The 15,585-nt window shown below is 42.5% G+C and overlaps 1 protein-coding gene across 4 annotated transcripts; it reads right to left on the bottom strand.

Annotated features, from left to right (window-relative positions):
• Positions 1-98: 98 nt before the first annotated feature.
• LOC139659400 (inosine-5'-monophosphate dehydrogenase 1b) lies at positions 99-15,477 on the bottom strand. Of its 4 annotated transcripts, none has more exons than XM_071537658.1 (16): positions 15,355-15,477; positions 12,758-12,856; positions 12,501-12,581; positions 8,113-8,161; positions 6,188-6,289; positions 5,999-6,073; positions 5,663-5,869; positions 5,459-5,546; positions 5,120-5,319; positions 4,865-4,955; positions 4,620-4,715; positions 3,872-4,015; positions 3,621-3,765; positions 3,347-3,490; positions 3,157-3,240; positions 99-2,382 (listed from the first exon to the last, which is right to left on the bottom strand). In XM_071537658.1, exons 2-16 carry the CDS (start codon positions 12,853-12,855, stop codon positions 2,361-2,363), a joined length of 1,626 nt encoding a protein of 541 aa, XP_071393759.1. In that variant the 5' UTR covers position 12,856; positions 15,355-15,477; the 3' UTR covers positions 99-2,360. The 4 variants fall into 4 exon arrangements, with proteins under 4 accessions (XP_071393759.1, XP_071393760.1, XP_071393761.1 ...); XM_071537659.1 differs by having other exon boundaries at positions 12,501-12,578; XM_071537660.1 differs by lacking the exon at positions 12,501-12,581 and adding an exon at positions 2,952-2,968.
• Between the last annotated feature and the right edge of the window lie 108 nt (positions 15,478-15,585).

The following is a 15,585-nucleotide window of genomic DNA, read 5'->3' as shown; positions in this document are numbered from 1 at the left end:
TTGTTTTTTTATAACATTTGGCTTCTCATTTACTCAAATGTGCACTTCACCCAAATACACACTGCTGTGCTTTAATGTGATTTGACAATTCATATCCAATGAGACAGAAGTCCATACACAGTTTGACTTTTATTTATTCTTCTTTACAATATTGAACAGCAAAAGCAACATAGCTCTGTTGAGTATCTCACTGTAAACAAGATCTGTTCAATTCTGCAGTAATATTCTTGAAACCCTGTCGGATTCATCACATACTGGGAGTCTATTCAGTCCATGTAAAAAGCACTCGCACTGTTTTGGTTGTTGATGTATTGGGAGCCGAAGCCATTAGTATTTTTTGGCAATTCCAGATGTTTTGCAATTCACTGAAAGCTGAAATAATGCAAGTGCAGCACTAGAAAATGCAAATGCTTCTAATATGTCAATAGTCACTATACCGGTGCTTTTCAGATGGATTAATAGGACTCAGTGTTCTCAATAAATCAGATAGACATTTTAAAAACCTGAATTATCTCTTTAGGTGGGAGACTGAAAACAAGCAGCAGCCATTCCAACTGGATATAGGTATAGATTTCTCCATATATATTCATGTACATTTTCTTGCAATTCAGGTCAACTGCAAGAGCTTTGTTAGTCAAGTGAACCCTCTATAGGGCAAAGTACGTTAGCACAATACGGAAAGCGACTCAACTCGTACAGTCTGGGACATTCTAAAAAAAGAAAAACGAAAAGAAAATACCACATCTGGCAAAAAGGACATCCATTACGAAAATGTTAGAAAAGCCTACTCCTACATAAGCTGAATGATAACGGATACAGCTATCGTGTTTCAAAGTAAGAAAAGGAGGCGAGAGGGTGTATAGCGCCATGCATTCAATGCATTTTCAGGGTGTTAAGACTTTCCGCCATGTGCAGCCTTTATCCATCCCCGTTTCAAGGCATATCTCCGGTAAAAAGGAACAACTAAAATTTGTGACAATCAGACAAACTGTGCCACATTCTGCAAAAGGGCAGGACCGAACAAGTGACAAGTTAACAAGCGACTTGTTGAGCTAATTTTGGTTTCGGAGTTACAAAAGAAGAGTGTCAGAAACCGTGTAAATACACTTGGCAGTATGTATGCAATTAGAAAAAAGCAGAATATAAATACAGCCATGTTGTGGCTTATTGAAAAAAAAAAGCATGCATATCAAAAACCCTTCATGCTCAATTCAGAACCCCCAAGTCTATACAGCTTTATTATAAACTTGATTTTCTAAAAGTAATCAAATTCCGGCCAGGGAAATTCTCCCCATCAACAACTATCACTGATTGACACAATTTTGTTTTTTTTCTTTTAAACATCCCTGATCTACAGCTTTTGGTCCCTTCCGTGCTTGACATATAAACACTACGCATTGAGATGGGACACTGGTTATTTGGCTCAAGACATCTTTGAGGGGTAAATGAATGGCCACAGTAAGAAAGACTGCTTATGTTTGAGTCTTGTCCACTGGCTGCAGGTGACACTGGAGGATACAGTAATACCAAGGTCTACATATTGCCAGGGTAATCATAATGATCATGGTTTCATACCTCAGGCTCCAAGTCTTCACTCGCAGAGAAATGATTTGTGTCAGAACATAACGGGCTACTCTTCTTCAAGTAGCTGACATCTGTAATGATTTAAAAATGCAGCTAACGACAGAGAAAAAAAACAGGAAGATTGCCCCGATACACTTGCACACTGAACATAGCGAGATAAGTGCCTGTGTTTTCTGCACATACAAGTGTGTTGAGAATTGGGATGTTTGATGCTTCCGACAGGGAGCTTTGCTGGTAAGCGTGGATCCCAAAAAAGCCAAAAAGATGCTGATGGGATTTGCACCATGGCTATTTCAGATTCACTAATAAGAAGACAAAAAACACAGTGCACCTTCACTTGATTTGTCCCCATACACACTTCTATACTGTACCACACACACATACACTACCTTAATTCACCAAACAAGCACACAATTCTTTCTCTCACTAGTATCAACATACACACACATACACACAATTGGGACAGGCTGCATACTCTAGATACAGGGGTGTGTGTCATTACGAAAACCCTGATGCTCCGCTTCTCGAGTGCAAAATCCCAGGTGTTCCGAGGAGATGGGTGTCATTTTGCAGATTCCCACTTCTCTGCCACGCCTCTTCCCTCCTCAAAGCCGTGCAGCTGGTTGGATCGGAGAGAGCAACAATGGATGCGAAGTGGGGGAGAGCAGAGAGGGTGTAGTGGGTGGTGTGTGTTTATTCAGAAGTGGCGGTTACGTTTGGTCGCTGTGGGAGTGGGTACGTCTGGCGCACCCCTGTTCCGCAATCTACCCCCTCGCTCAGTAAAGCCGCTTCTCGTAACTGTGAGGGAAAGAGGGAAAAATCGGAGAGGAATCAACATTTGCCGGCAATATAAACCACCATTTGTCCAACCTGCTCCAACTGCAATTCACTATAACCCAGTGATTGCATTCCCTGTTGAAACACCACAGGTTTGCTGGATAAACAATATTTTGAGGAATAAACAATGTTTCTAGCATAGTGTTCCTGCATTTGCCATAGAACTGCTAGCTAGTATTGGTACCCTAAGAGCATCTATGGAATACAAGGGGAGAAAGGCTAGGTTTGGAGGACCAACTATAAACAAGGAAAGCAAAGGTTAGACTATTGAAATGACTCCTTGAAAAAAAATCACATGTAAACTGTCCTTGGTTTTTCCCAATGCCAGGCAGATGACAAAATTGGGAGCACTTGCTCTCACTGAAAGACCAGACACTACATTTCCACCTATACAATTCAATCCAATGTCAGAATTTTAAAAGAAGGGCATTTTTATGTCTTACAATTGAAAAAACATACAAGAGCCGCAATAATGATCATCTGTGACCCAATAAATCTTCACTTAACAATTCTATATGCATGATACTTACATGGGACAAATGAATATCTATGGTGAGAGAGACAAAAGAAACAGAAGACACTTTTTGATGTCTGAGAATAAGTTTCCATTGCTTAAAAGTTGTGCTCTACACTAGCGCTACACTACGTATCAAAGCTTATCGTTTAATGTAGTTTTTTTGTAACCGAATTGTTATGCCCACATCTGTGTTTGTGTGTGTTTATTTTTGTACTTACGAGTGGAGTCCGTGAACTCCTCCCTCCACCTGTGCAGACATGGTTCGCTTCTCAAACTTCAGCTCTCCAGAGTACATCATGGAACTGAGAAAGGTGCGAACACAGTACAAGATGACACATATGAACATAGCATCAATATGAGAACTAATTATCTACACAGACTGCCAACCAACACACCCAAACTACTCACCGGAGGACAGACAGACTCTTGGCTCCAATGTCCTGGCAGCCATGCTGGATGCCAGCTATCAGGTAGGGGACAAACTTCTGGATGGATCCCTTGTCCTGGACCGAGCCCGACACGCCCTGGGCTACTTTCACCTTGTCACCCTCACTGTGGAAAGAGATCACCCAATCAAGACCTTGATTGAATTTAGCGTCAGGTAAAAATGTGGCTATGTGGGTAATACAAAGTAGGAAGCCTTGGCCAAAAACTTGACCTTTCACCTATTCCCACCACATACCTGAAATAGCGTTTCTGGCTGCTGGTGCTCTTCTCCATGGCATCCAGGGAGCCCATACCACGGTACTTCTTCAGCCGCACGCCGTCTGAGAAGAAATATTCGCCTGGAGCCTCAGTGGTTGCTGCAAGCAACGAGCCCATCATAACTGCAGTGGGAGAGGGGAGAAAATGGTCATTACTTTGTCTTAATTTACCTGCCATAACCTTCACAACGTCCCAAGGTTCTGTGTACCATAGTTCTTCAAACTTCACCTGTTGATGCTCCAAGAGAAAGCGCCTTCACCACGTGGCCCACGGTCTGAATGCCGCCGTCGGCAATGACTGGCACACCAAAGCGCCTGGCGTATTCTGCCACCTTGTACACCGAGGTCCCCTGGGGCCGCCCACATGCCATCACTACAAGGGAGACGTAGAAAACATATCTACCATTGCCATGGAAACAAATCACATAATATACTCAGGTAATGCAGAGCAGAACTCGGGATGAAAGGAAATCATCTGCCAAAAAAACAAAAACAGCATTGTTTTTCTTTAACAAATTGCCAGTGAGCGCAGCATTTGGGTTCATGTCCTTCAACTGCAACGTTTCTGAACGTGACCCAGTCTGAGAGATGAGAAGCTTGTCCCCATGGCAACCCAGAATGGGGCCTTGGCAGATCACCATGACAACTAGGAGTGGCCTCTGGGTATTTGTTACCGTTAGCAACTGACGGCCTTTCAGTTTCACTGTAGCTCATAGCCAGGTTAAGAATAGGTGTAGTAATGAGATGAATTTTCCTATCACTCCTGCAGATCATGATTTACACGCCCCTATCAAGATTCCAAAAGCTATTTCTTCTTTGGGCTACATTTTAATTCAAGGCCAACAGTCATATTTCACACAACACTAAAAGTGCTGTGCTCAGAATCAATTCCATGTGTGCCCTTTCAGTACTATGATAATAAGACAGAGAGATTTTGCTGTGTTCAGGAGATGGGATTGTAAAACCGGGGTGTGTACCTTCCTGTGTGATGCAGATGGAGCCACAGCCCATGCCCACTCTCAGAGCGTCCACCCCAGCATCTATCAGGTTCTTGGTCTGGGCTGCTGTAACCACTGTAGGGGAGGGAAAGGAAAACAATTGACTGGAGATATGTGCAAACTATTATATTTCATTGAAACTGCAAGTAAACTTGCAAAAAATGCAGAGAGCATATTTGTGTAAAAAACAACCATCGCTTGACCAAAAGTACAAGTATACTCACCATTGCCCCCCACCACCTGCAGCTCTGGATACTTCTGTTTAATATAATGGATCATGTTGATCTGATACACCGAGTTGCCTTGTGAAGAGTCCTAGAAATACAAAACCATTCATAACGTAAGTATAGTGAAACACTATTAATGACATTGAATATGTTATAGTCAGTCAGTCAGTCAGTCTAACTACTCTGTTAGACTAGGAGGTATGACAACACACACATCCCATCCCATCATATCCCATCATAACCACAACCCACCAGTACGACAACATCCACTCCGGCCTGCACCAGCAGGTCCAGCCTGTATTTGTCGTCCTCCCTGGTGCCAATGGCAGCCCCACACAGCAGCTGTTTGCGGGAGTCTTTGGAGGCCAGAGGGTAGTCTCTATTCTTCTTCAGATCTGTCCTGGCAATAATGGCCACCAGCTCGTCGCTATCATTTACAATGGGAAGCTTGCCTGGTAACAGAGAAAGAGGGAGATCGGTTATTAAATGGCATAAAAAGACCAACATTTATTCAAAGTAAAGAAGATCCACAAAGTATTTGATGTTTAGCCGCTACGTATGCTACAGTTACAACCTATAAAGTGCGTTTACCTTTCTTGCTGCGCTGCAGAATATCATTGGCTTCTTTCAGTGTAACACCGGCTGGAGCCACTACTAGCTCCTCCCTCTTCGTCATAGCCTAGGAGATCACCAGCATAATTAGCACATACAGTTATTTGAAAGAGTGATACTACTACTGGAATTCATAGATAGACTAATAGACAGGCAGAAAACTTGAACAGTTCCAATACACACCTCCTCCAGAGGTCTGCTATGGTCTTTCTCAGAAAGGAAGTCAATATCTCTAGAGGTGACGATGCCCACCAGCTTGCTGCCCATCTTGCCCGTCTCTGTGACTGGAATGCCAGAGAATCCATGTCGAACCTTGGCCTCAAACACATCGCCAACAGTGTGGCGCGGGCTCATCACCAGTGGGTCTGTGATAAAGCCTTGCTCAAACCTCTGGAAGCCGAGAGAAATTGACTTAACAATGAAATCCCCCTATTTTTATGTAGTTACATTAATGAAAATAGAACATTGTGGAAAGCGATAATGAGGTATTTATATAGGATGTTCATAACCTGGCCTTACCTTGACCTTGCGGACCTCGTTGGCTTGGAATTCTGGTGTGCAGTTGTGGTGGATGATGCCAATGCCTCCCATTAGCTACCAAATGAAAGGTATGAGATGGATTTCAGAATTATGCAATACAGGGAATTATTCATATAAAATGGACGCCCTGTCTCGATATTTCAGCAGTCTGACAAAGCAACGTCTTACCGCCATAGCGATGGCCATGGCTGACTCTGTGACCGTGTCCATGGGGGAGGAGATGAGAGGGGTCTTCAGGGTAATCTTCCTGGTGAGGGCAGACGTCAGGTCCTGACACACAAAAACAGAGGAAACAAAAGAACATGAAAATACTTCATATTCTATTCATCCTATCTAGTTAACCCATATACAATTCAGCCAGAAACTGTGTTGCATAAAATATTTAGAGTATCCTAAAGGCTCCCCACAGGTAGATGAATACAGCTTTTATATGCCTTGTCAAATTTGTCTCTGCTATTCTGCATATGATCCACTAGGGGGCAGACTAAACTAGGGAGATATGCCTACAACTGGTTAATGCCTCTAAATCTGTTTCAATGACACAAAAGGACATGACCTCCAAGAGAGGAGGAGAAATTAAGTGTACTAAAAAAAAACCTAGGGTACCTAAAATTAAGACTTACCGGAGGCCCTTTGACAATCCTTTTAAAGATACAACAGACACTGTTTTATCTGATGCATGTGACAAAGTGCACATCTGTCACATGTGATTGACTTGGTGAAACAAAATGAAATGCATGGCCGATCAACAATATTGTCCAATTATTGGCCAAATCCCTGCTCAAGGATACAAAATTAACATTGTCTGAAAAAAAAAAGATCCATACTATCTCAAACAGCCACATTTAACTTTCACTCCATGCCGATTCATTCCCACAAAGCTGTTCTTTCTTCAGCTGGGAGTGTGAAAATAATGGCATTCCTTGTACATGGGAAAACTGGCAACTGAGCTTAATGGCGTCCAAGCTTTTATTCCTTATCTGTGAAAGACATAAACTATGGAGGCTGCCTGTTGTCTTTCTCAAGGGTTCATCTGGGAGGCAAAGGAAAACACCTAACACCACTTCTCCACTTAGACAGCACAACTGCACTAACCTGCTAAATTCTACTGAGAGTTAGGAAAACATGTCAAGAACATCATGACCCTAAAATAAATTCCCACAGCAGCACGAGGCACCAGCGGCCCCACTTCACGTTTCTAACACCTCAGTCAATGCAGTCAAGCCAGAAAGTCTATTACGAGCTTGAGTCTAGCCTACAGAGTTACTGTGAACATGAACTAGGCTACTCTATTCAAAGTTGTGACTGAGGCCAAATGTGGAAGCATTTGAGTTATTCAAGCCTGAATAGGCTTGCTATCCAGTGGAAAACTAGGGCAAGACTTTGTGGAGACAATCAACCCATGACAACATGGCAAGGCAGACAGGCATCTTCTACAGCTATGAGAGCGCTGGTCAACTGAAGGAAACAGGGGGAGATTAGAGATATCAATTAGTTTAAAACCCCCTGAGATGGACAGAGCAGAAGAGGGGGATTTCACCTAAAGCCCGAGATTAACTCTCCCGTCATCCTCTGAGAGAGGCGGATGAGCAACCAACCAGACACAAATGTAAACACAAGGGTGAGGGAGCAGCCAGTGGGCGACCATGTCGGGCAGAAATAGCACGGCCACAGGAGGGAGGAATGATGCAGATAGTTTAAAAGGCCAGAAACAACACTATTTTTGTAAAAGCTGCAATTATAAAATGCAGTTGAGGTCTGGAGTGGAGAGGGTTGTTTGTCTATCCACAAAGAGAGTCTGCACTGCAATAAAGCTTACGGTTTTGGAAGTGGCTCTGGCAAGGATGGTCTGTGCTGACTGTGTCTAGACGTATGAGATAGCGCCTTTGTTGCTTTATCATCATGAGGGGCGTGGAAGAATATGACATGGACAAAATGAAGAAATAATTGGCTTGTCCTCCAACAGGCCTGGTAGAGTCTCTATTCAGATGGGCCAGTGTTACTTGCAACAATCCTCTGAAACAGATAACAGGGCCTTTATTCTCTTCTATATTCTCAGATATGTACTGCACTCATATGCAGAGCACACTCACCACTTCGTCTGAGGTAAAGTCGATAAAGCCAGGTAGAATCAGGAAATCACTGAAAGACATAAGCAGAGAGGAAGGTCAGGAGATAATGCTGGTAGGTTCCCACAGCTGAGAGGACTGAAACATCAGGATTGCATTAAAATGCCAACAAGAAGGTTACCAAGACCTCTTTCTTTCGACCATAACATAACACTTTGAACATAAGTAACTCATATTTGTGATAATAGTTATTCTGCTAAATATCTTCATGTCATCTTATGAGTAGCTTACAGCATGCAGACCTCTTTAGAGCAGTGAGGATTGAAAAGCAACACAAACTGAGTGCTACTGAACAAGATGGTTTTTGAATGGAGATAATGGGTGAAACAACACAGATAGGGGAAAATTACAACATTATTTGAGGACATGACATGAAATGGCCAACAGCTTATATCAACCTTTGTCAGTAACCAAAAGATTACCGTTATCAGGTTGTAGTTAAGTAATCATGAGACATCTATAGGTTAATTATTGTCACTGGGCAACAGTGGCTGGAATGTAGGCTAGTTGTGCAAAATGAGCGCAGATTTTAAAATCAAAACAGTCTCTAACGGACAGCCTCATTCTCTTTGGGATTGCCTGATCTATACCTACTTGTTTCCTTCTATAGGTTTAAGATGCAAAGACCAGTCTGCATAACATTACAAGCTGGGCAACATCACAGTTTAGGGCTTCCCTGCACCATATTGTTAGATTACTTTTTTCTTTCCTTTCTTTTTTATCTCTTCTCACGGTTCGCAGCACATAGTGAAATGGCACAGTGGCTGACTTGAGACGTGGAGACTAGTTGGGTGCGTCCTGTACTTGTTAAAAAAGCCGCAGTTGAGCTCTTTCAGCTTTCGGCCTGTATAAACACAATGAGAGGTAGAGTGAGACGAAAGAGGGGTAAGAGCTAGACACAGGAATGATGTATTTTTTTTTAACAGACGACTGTATGTGTTTGGTGGTTTGGCAGATGGGTTTAAAAACAGGCAGGGGTGAGAGAGAGGAGAGAGAGAGGGGGAGGAATAAGGGAAGCTTTGTATGTCACAGGGTGTGTGAGTGTGTGTTGGGGTGGAGTTGTTGATGGAGAAAGATGGAGGAAGCTGGGAGGCAAGGACAAGTGTACAAATAAAATAGATGGTGAACGGTACAGGGGGACGTAGAGATGTAGCGTAGTCCAAATGAGAGTGGGAGTTGAGAGAGGAGTAGAGGAAGGTAGAGTTGCCTTTCCACTAACAGACCACTCATCTCTCCTGCCTCAGTGTGGGTGGGGAAAAAAAATCAGGCCTGAAATAGACGCACCAGCTGGGACAGGGAAGGGAGGAGTCCTGCCCGTTTCCCTCCACTCCGGACTCCAGACACCCACAAACATCAACATGGGGACAGGCGGAGAGGCAAGCACACATCTGCCAGTATTTATGAACAGCCACAAACCTCGGCTCCCAGACAGGGTTCCTGCCACAGCCTCCACTTACTGATTCAGGGTCAGCACTACAATGGAGCTCATTCTATTTCTTACAAACGTGATATTGAGTTTAAGAGTGAGACTGCATCCAGTTCCGCTGTTAAAGTCACTAGTCAAATCTCTCAGCCTCTGCTCCTTTGCCTATAAATACTTTGTCATATTCGTGCAACCACAGGCAATTCTCTGATGGGTTCTGTGGTCTGTAAACAGAACTAACCCGGAATTTTAAAGCAAAAAAGCAAAATATTACAGTAAGTGTGAGGATATTTAGAAGTAAAACACGAGGTTAAGACTATGACTTCTTTGCAACTCTTATGTTCCCCATGGGCTTTGAGTCCTAAAGCAAAACACTGGCGAGGTAATGTCCGATCATTTGAATGTTAAATGTAGACAAATCCATTATGCCAGCCACGTGAGTGTTTCAGACTACTAACCACTAACCGCCGGGGTAAACCATAATAGGTTTTCACCTGCCAGTGCAGATGCCAGCCTGGCTTTGTCCTGGGCATAATCAACATCAATGGTTGCAGATCTACAGCATTGTATGTCAAAACCCAAAAACCTACAAAAGAATCTGAGAGCCCACAATTCTCTGTCTACATAGTAGTAAGTTTGACAAGATCAAGGAGTAATATTTGTACATCTGACTCACGTCACTTTATTTGGTTTGTGTAACAAAATAACCTATGGGTGACAGAAACATCATTACATTACAGGTAGCAGACGTTTTGAATAATGGAAGAGCATATTTGCTTCAATCTGATTTGCCATAGCTAATAACACAACATAAATCACAACTCAACACACCTGTAACACTGATGCCAGCCCATCATCTGAGGTAATCCACTGTGGTTTACACCCATCTACAATGATGATTTCATGGGAGTTGCATTTGGGAATAAGTTGCTCAGATGTGTATTTAAAGCATTAAGAGGTAGGAGTAGTTTTGCGGTGATTAACGTTATTTTAATAAATCTTTAAATGATGTAGACCTCAGCATTTAGTGGATTTGAGTCAACATGCACAAGATGGAAATATTTGCACACGCATGATCCACATAGGTGCAGGTGAGACACTTTTTAACCTTCATTTTGGAGATATTTTGTGGATGAATACATCTTCTCAGTGTCTTTGCACGTTAAATACAATTTATCATGAAAACTTCAGGAACTAGTTTCTCACACCGAGTTATTCTGTCTTCCAGACTATAGCACTGCCTCTCATTTTCTCCAGGTGGCTTTGCAAATGTTTGGTTATAATCCTGTGCTGTTTGTTTGTCTAAAATGTACTGTGTATTGCTAATACCTTCTAAGCAATGTCGCCCCTGCTAGGCATAAACTAGTTAATGCAAGTTCCTAGGACCAGTAGGCCTACTCATCAAGTACTTTAGTAGGAGTGTAGGAGTAGAAATGTTGATCAAGAATCCTTTAGGTCATTCAGCTCTACATGAAAGAGACAGTCAGGAGGACCTGGTCAAGAATTGCTGACCCCAATGAATCCCGTCCACTATCATTTACATTCATAGCACCGAGGTTCTAAGGAGGTTGAGGTAGAGGACAAATGGCTTGTATGGAATGACACAGAATCTTTCATCCTCTGAGCCTCGCAACCACCCCACCCATCCCCATCCCTCCTCCAATTAGTTCACATGATGGTAATTCAGGCAGTCATGTGCTCAACCTTTCCTTCAGCCATGATGGACTTAATTACAGTGTAGAGGGGCTCTTCAATCACAAACACACACACTCAAACGCACCGTTGCGTTTCGTATTCAATTACCTTCTGCGAAGCGGGACTAGATCCCTGGCATTTATCAATGGAGGGATTGTTAGACTGAAGTAAGGATTAGAAGGACTTCAACTGATAGAAACTTCCAACTGAAATACATTAAAACGGTCACAGCAAATCTGACTGTGAAAAGTCAATGATACGCCCGAATGTACTCAAATCTGAATGTACTTTTAATGACTTTGTGCAGACGGTGTTGGTTAGGTAGTGACAGAACAGCTTTCCTTAACTAGAAGGAACAAATAATAATAAACACTCCCAATAAAACCAGCTGCCATGGCCCATGGAACCCTTTACCAGTGCTGATGGAATGTGGAAAATCATCTCCATCATCAAAATAGAAAAGACACTAGCTAACAGTCTTTGAGGGAACAGTGAGAAGGCATTTCAAGCATTGACTGTAGTGATTGTTAGGACTTATGCCAAGTACATTCAAGAGGCAAAGCATTGTGATGAGTTTAGGACAGTCTTGGAAGGGCAACAAGATGAAGGGAAATGGCATGCTTCTCAGTGGAGAGATGTCAAACGACCACTACAGCTGAGGTGCACAATGCTTTGCTTCTTGCTATTTTCAAAGAGATGAGGAAAAATGAGAATAAAAGGTGTTTACGAGGATTAATCAAAAGAAATAATCAGGCGAGTCAAAATGCGTGATGAGTTCATCTATAAAGCATACCTCACTGGTCACCAGTATGCTTACCAGTAGTAAGTGGGAATAAGAAGTTAGCTAGCCCTGAGAAATTAGTGTTCAACTAGAACTTTTATGGATGTTCAGGTGCTTCAAAGAATTATGCAACATGCACTGTGATGGTTAGTTGCAGTTAATAGTGCAGTTATATCACCACTGGAAGCAAATATCATCCCCATGACCAAGATTAGGTTTAGCAGTCAAACATGCCCTCACTTTACCTTCATCATTCATACATATTCATGAAACCACCATATTCAGGTTAAGATTTTGGCATGGCTCATAAATGTTGTCTTTTGTCAAATTCAAGCAGCTTTAGTGGGACAAACATTTGCTTCCCCTTCCCCTGTATGAACTCATCATTTGGAAAGACAGAGGATTTTTAACAGCACAGTTTCAAAATTGTTAGAAGACGACCGTGTTACTCACTTGTAAGTCAACCCATCTCCTTTAGAGCATAGCTCTTCAGCCGTTTGACCATCGGAGACAACACACTGTTGGTCAGATCTGCTGGTTCAAAACGTGTTGGCCGTTACAAAGCGCCGGGGCGCACACTTCACCCACCACTGCGCGCAGGTGAGGTTTTTGAAATCAGGAGACCTTACTTTGAATGATTTTGATTTCTTTAGTGAGATTGTCTGAACAAAAAACAAAGTCCATGGCATTTGTAATGCAGGTTAACTTACTTGTAAGTGAGGCCATCTCCAACAGAGAAGAGCTGCTGAGCTGAGAGTCCATCCTCAGGAACGTAGCCTGTACCACCACTGATCAAGTAATCCGCCATGCTGTCAAATGATAAGGAGGATCAAATTAAAGAAACTGCACAGCCCAAGGCTGGAATGAAGACGTTTAGCTACAGCCGGCCAAATGATGCCTTGCAAGAAAACCAGACAGCCTGTTTTACAGGCAGAGCTTTGGTGACCTTCTCAGAGGAAGACATAACCATGGCAACATCAACATCCCCCCAGTCAGCCTCAGGTCAGTGCGCCTGCGTAGCAGCTGCAAGATGCAACTGCTTCTTCCCCTTACCAAAAAAGAGCCATACTAATCCTATAATAACATTTAGAATACTGTACAAATATCACAGCAAATGAGTTCATATAGGGATATTATAGCGATATAATGGCAGAGAAAATGATACAATTAATTACACAAACGTCACTCTAAATTCATTACCTAGTACCACAGACACTACGTCTCTGTGGGAACACTGCCGTGATTTTTCGTTAGGGCGAGAGATGGAAAGAGTGATTTTTGTATCGGCGTCGAAAACAAAAGGTTAATTTCTTCAAATCGTACACATCAAGACATTACCACAGCACACAAACGGAAACGGTTAACGTCAAAAGCGCGTACTTACCAGGCCGCGCGTGAATAAAATATAGGTGACCCACTAACATTTAACTTAAACAGTGTGTATAGAGACACACTTTCTATTTTAAGGGCAGGGGACTCAGGTTAAAGATAAAAGGTTCGCAAAATAAACAGCCATTATCATTTAAAATAAAAACACGGGTGAAAGAACAGCACACGATTCTTGAAAATGTCGCATTTGTCTCGGCTTGATAACGTCTACTGGACTGGTGACCTACATTGTCTCAGCAGTAACGTTAGCTATCTGCTTTCACTGCGCGCACACAGATAAAAAAAGGAACTACTCACTATTTCATGGCTGTCATACAACGGAGAAAATAACATCCGCAACACATTCTCAGCAGCGGCTCCTATCATGTTACAGAATCACTCATTCTAGACTTGTGCTACTATCCCTTCAAAAGGAACACAATTTAATATAGCCTTGCTTATCTGAAAAAGTTAATGCATGGTTAAATATGTCTTAGCACATTTTACTAACTAATAGGGTGTTTTGGGAAATTCGGCACGTAGTTTATCCACCAAGCAGCACTTTATTTCAATCAAATCTCATTTTAAGAATTGGTTTACATTGCACGCCACCGCCCACCACGGTGTATTTTGGTGGAAGAATATTGTGGGTATAACAGGCGAACCAATAGTAAAAGTTGCAATTGTATTAAGTAAGCGGTGCTTGGTGTGTTGAATGCATGCCGAAATGAAGAGTGGCTCCTAATGATTAGCAAATGGTCTTAAGTCATGTTATACCTGGTAAGTACCTTTGCCGAGAAACGAAGGCAACATTAAATTACGAGAGTTTTGAATGGAGTTTGGTGTCCAGTCCTCTCCATAAAAGACAGCGCGACATGTGTCGGGGCTACATCTATGCCACAACAGCCTGGGTGTGATCTACTATAAAACCTCTTTGGTGTGCATGCGGATTAATAACGTTACATCTGGCATTTGCGGAGAAGTAGGCTACAAGCTGCCACGATGAGCAGATACTCTCAGCTAACGTTAGCCAGCAATCGGTAAATGGAATAATGCCTCGGCAAGCAAATCACGAGGCGTGAAACGTTATCATCCATGAGAAAAAAAAGACATAAATGTCTGCTCACATAATAGCAACCACAAATACTAACTTATCCATTATGTTGATATTAACAGTAACCGTTAGCCAGCCAGAGGGATGAATCACCTCTGGCAATATAACGTTAGGCATGTTACGTTACCTACAACCAGTGATGTCTAGTGCTACATAACGTTAGAAAGTGAGTAAACTATGACCTCGTGTAATCATGAGGCAAACACCTACTTACACAATGAATTATATTTTCAGAAAAAGTGTGCTTTGTACCCCACCCAACAGATCATGTTCATAACTTACCTACGTCAGTCAGATAGTACTCAGATGTACACTATAACTTTAACGTTAACGCTACCTCAATCAAACGCATGTCAGCCAGGTTGGTAAACTATTTGACAAATAATAAGCTGTGTGAGTTGGGTTTAGATGGGTTTACCATCCACTACATCCAAGTGAAATGCTTCATTCACTGCCTTGCATTGCAGCAGATAAACCCGACATGAATTGTGTCTAGGCTAACGTTACACTTGCAGACATGTGGTAGCTAACGTTAGCATATAGCATTAGCGGCTAGATTAACCGCTAGCTCGACCAACTAAAAAACATTTATGATACTTTTTAGGCAAGCAGTTCCACTTTTAAACAAGATACTTCCCATATCGTAAGTGTTTAAAACTAGGTAGCTTTCTGGCTATAGTCCAACATCTTTTCCTAGACTGGCTAGCTAGCTACCTCTTGAAGCAGATGCCCACGTTGACCACGTTCACAGGAAAAGCAACTTTCCAGCTGTGAATGTGGAGAAGTCAGTCTAAAGATGAACGATGGGCACAAATATCCATTTACCTTGAAGAACAAACCAGACCGAAAGACTGATCGCTAGTTGCTCCAAGATGTAAAAGTGATGGTCGGTCGTAAAGTGAAGCGAAATTGATTGCCTGTCGCTGTCTGCAGACAGTGTGTGTTGGTGTTATGTACTGGCAGCAGCGTCACATCCCCTCGCTCCCCCGTTCACACAGAGAGGCGTGTTTAACCCGCTGCATCCCGCTACTGCGAAATCAGAACCACAGTACAAAA

Source organism: Centroberyx affinis, unplaced genomic scaffold, assembly GCF_046629955.1.
Source record: "Centroberyx affinis isolate AG114_WGS23_722 - 3 ecotype Tasmania unplaced genomic scaffold, CSIRO-AGI_Caff_v1 ptg003100l_1, whole genome shotgun sequence".
In the NCBI taxonomy this organism is placed as follows: domain Eukaryota; kingdom Metazoa; phylum Chordata; class Actinopteri; order Beryciformes; family Berycidae; genus Centroberyx; species Centroberyx affinis.
The sequence above is the reverse complement of the archived record's forward strand: the minus strand, read 5'-3'. Positions and strand labels throughout refer to the sequence as shown.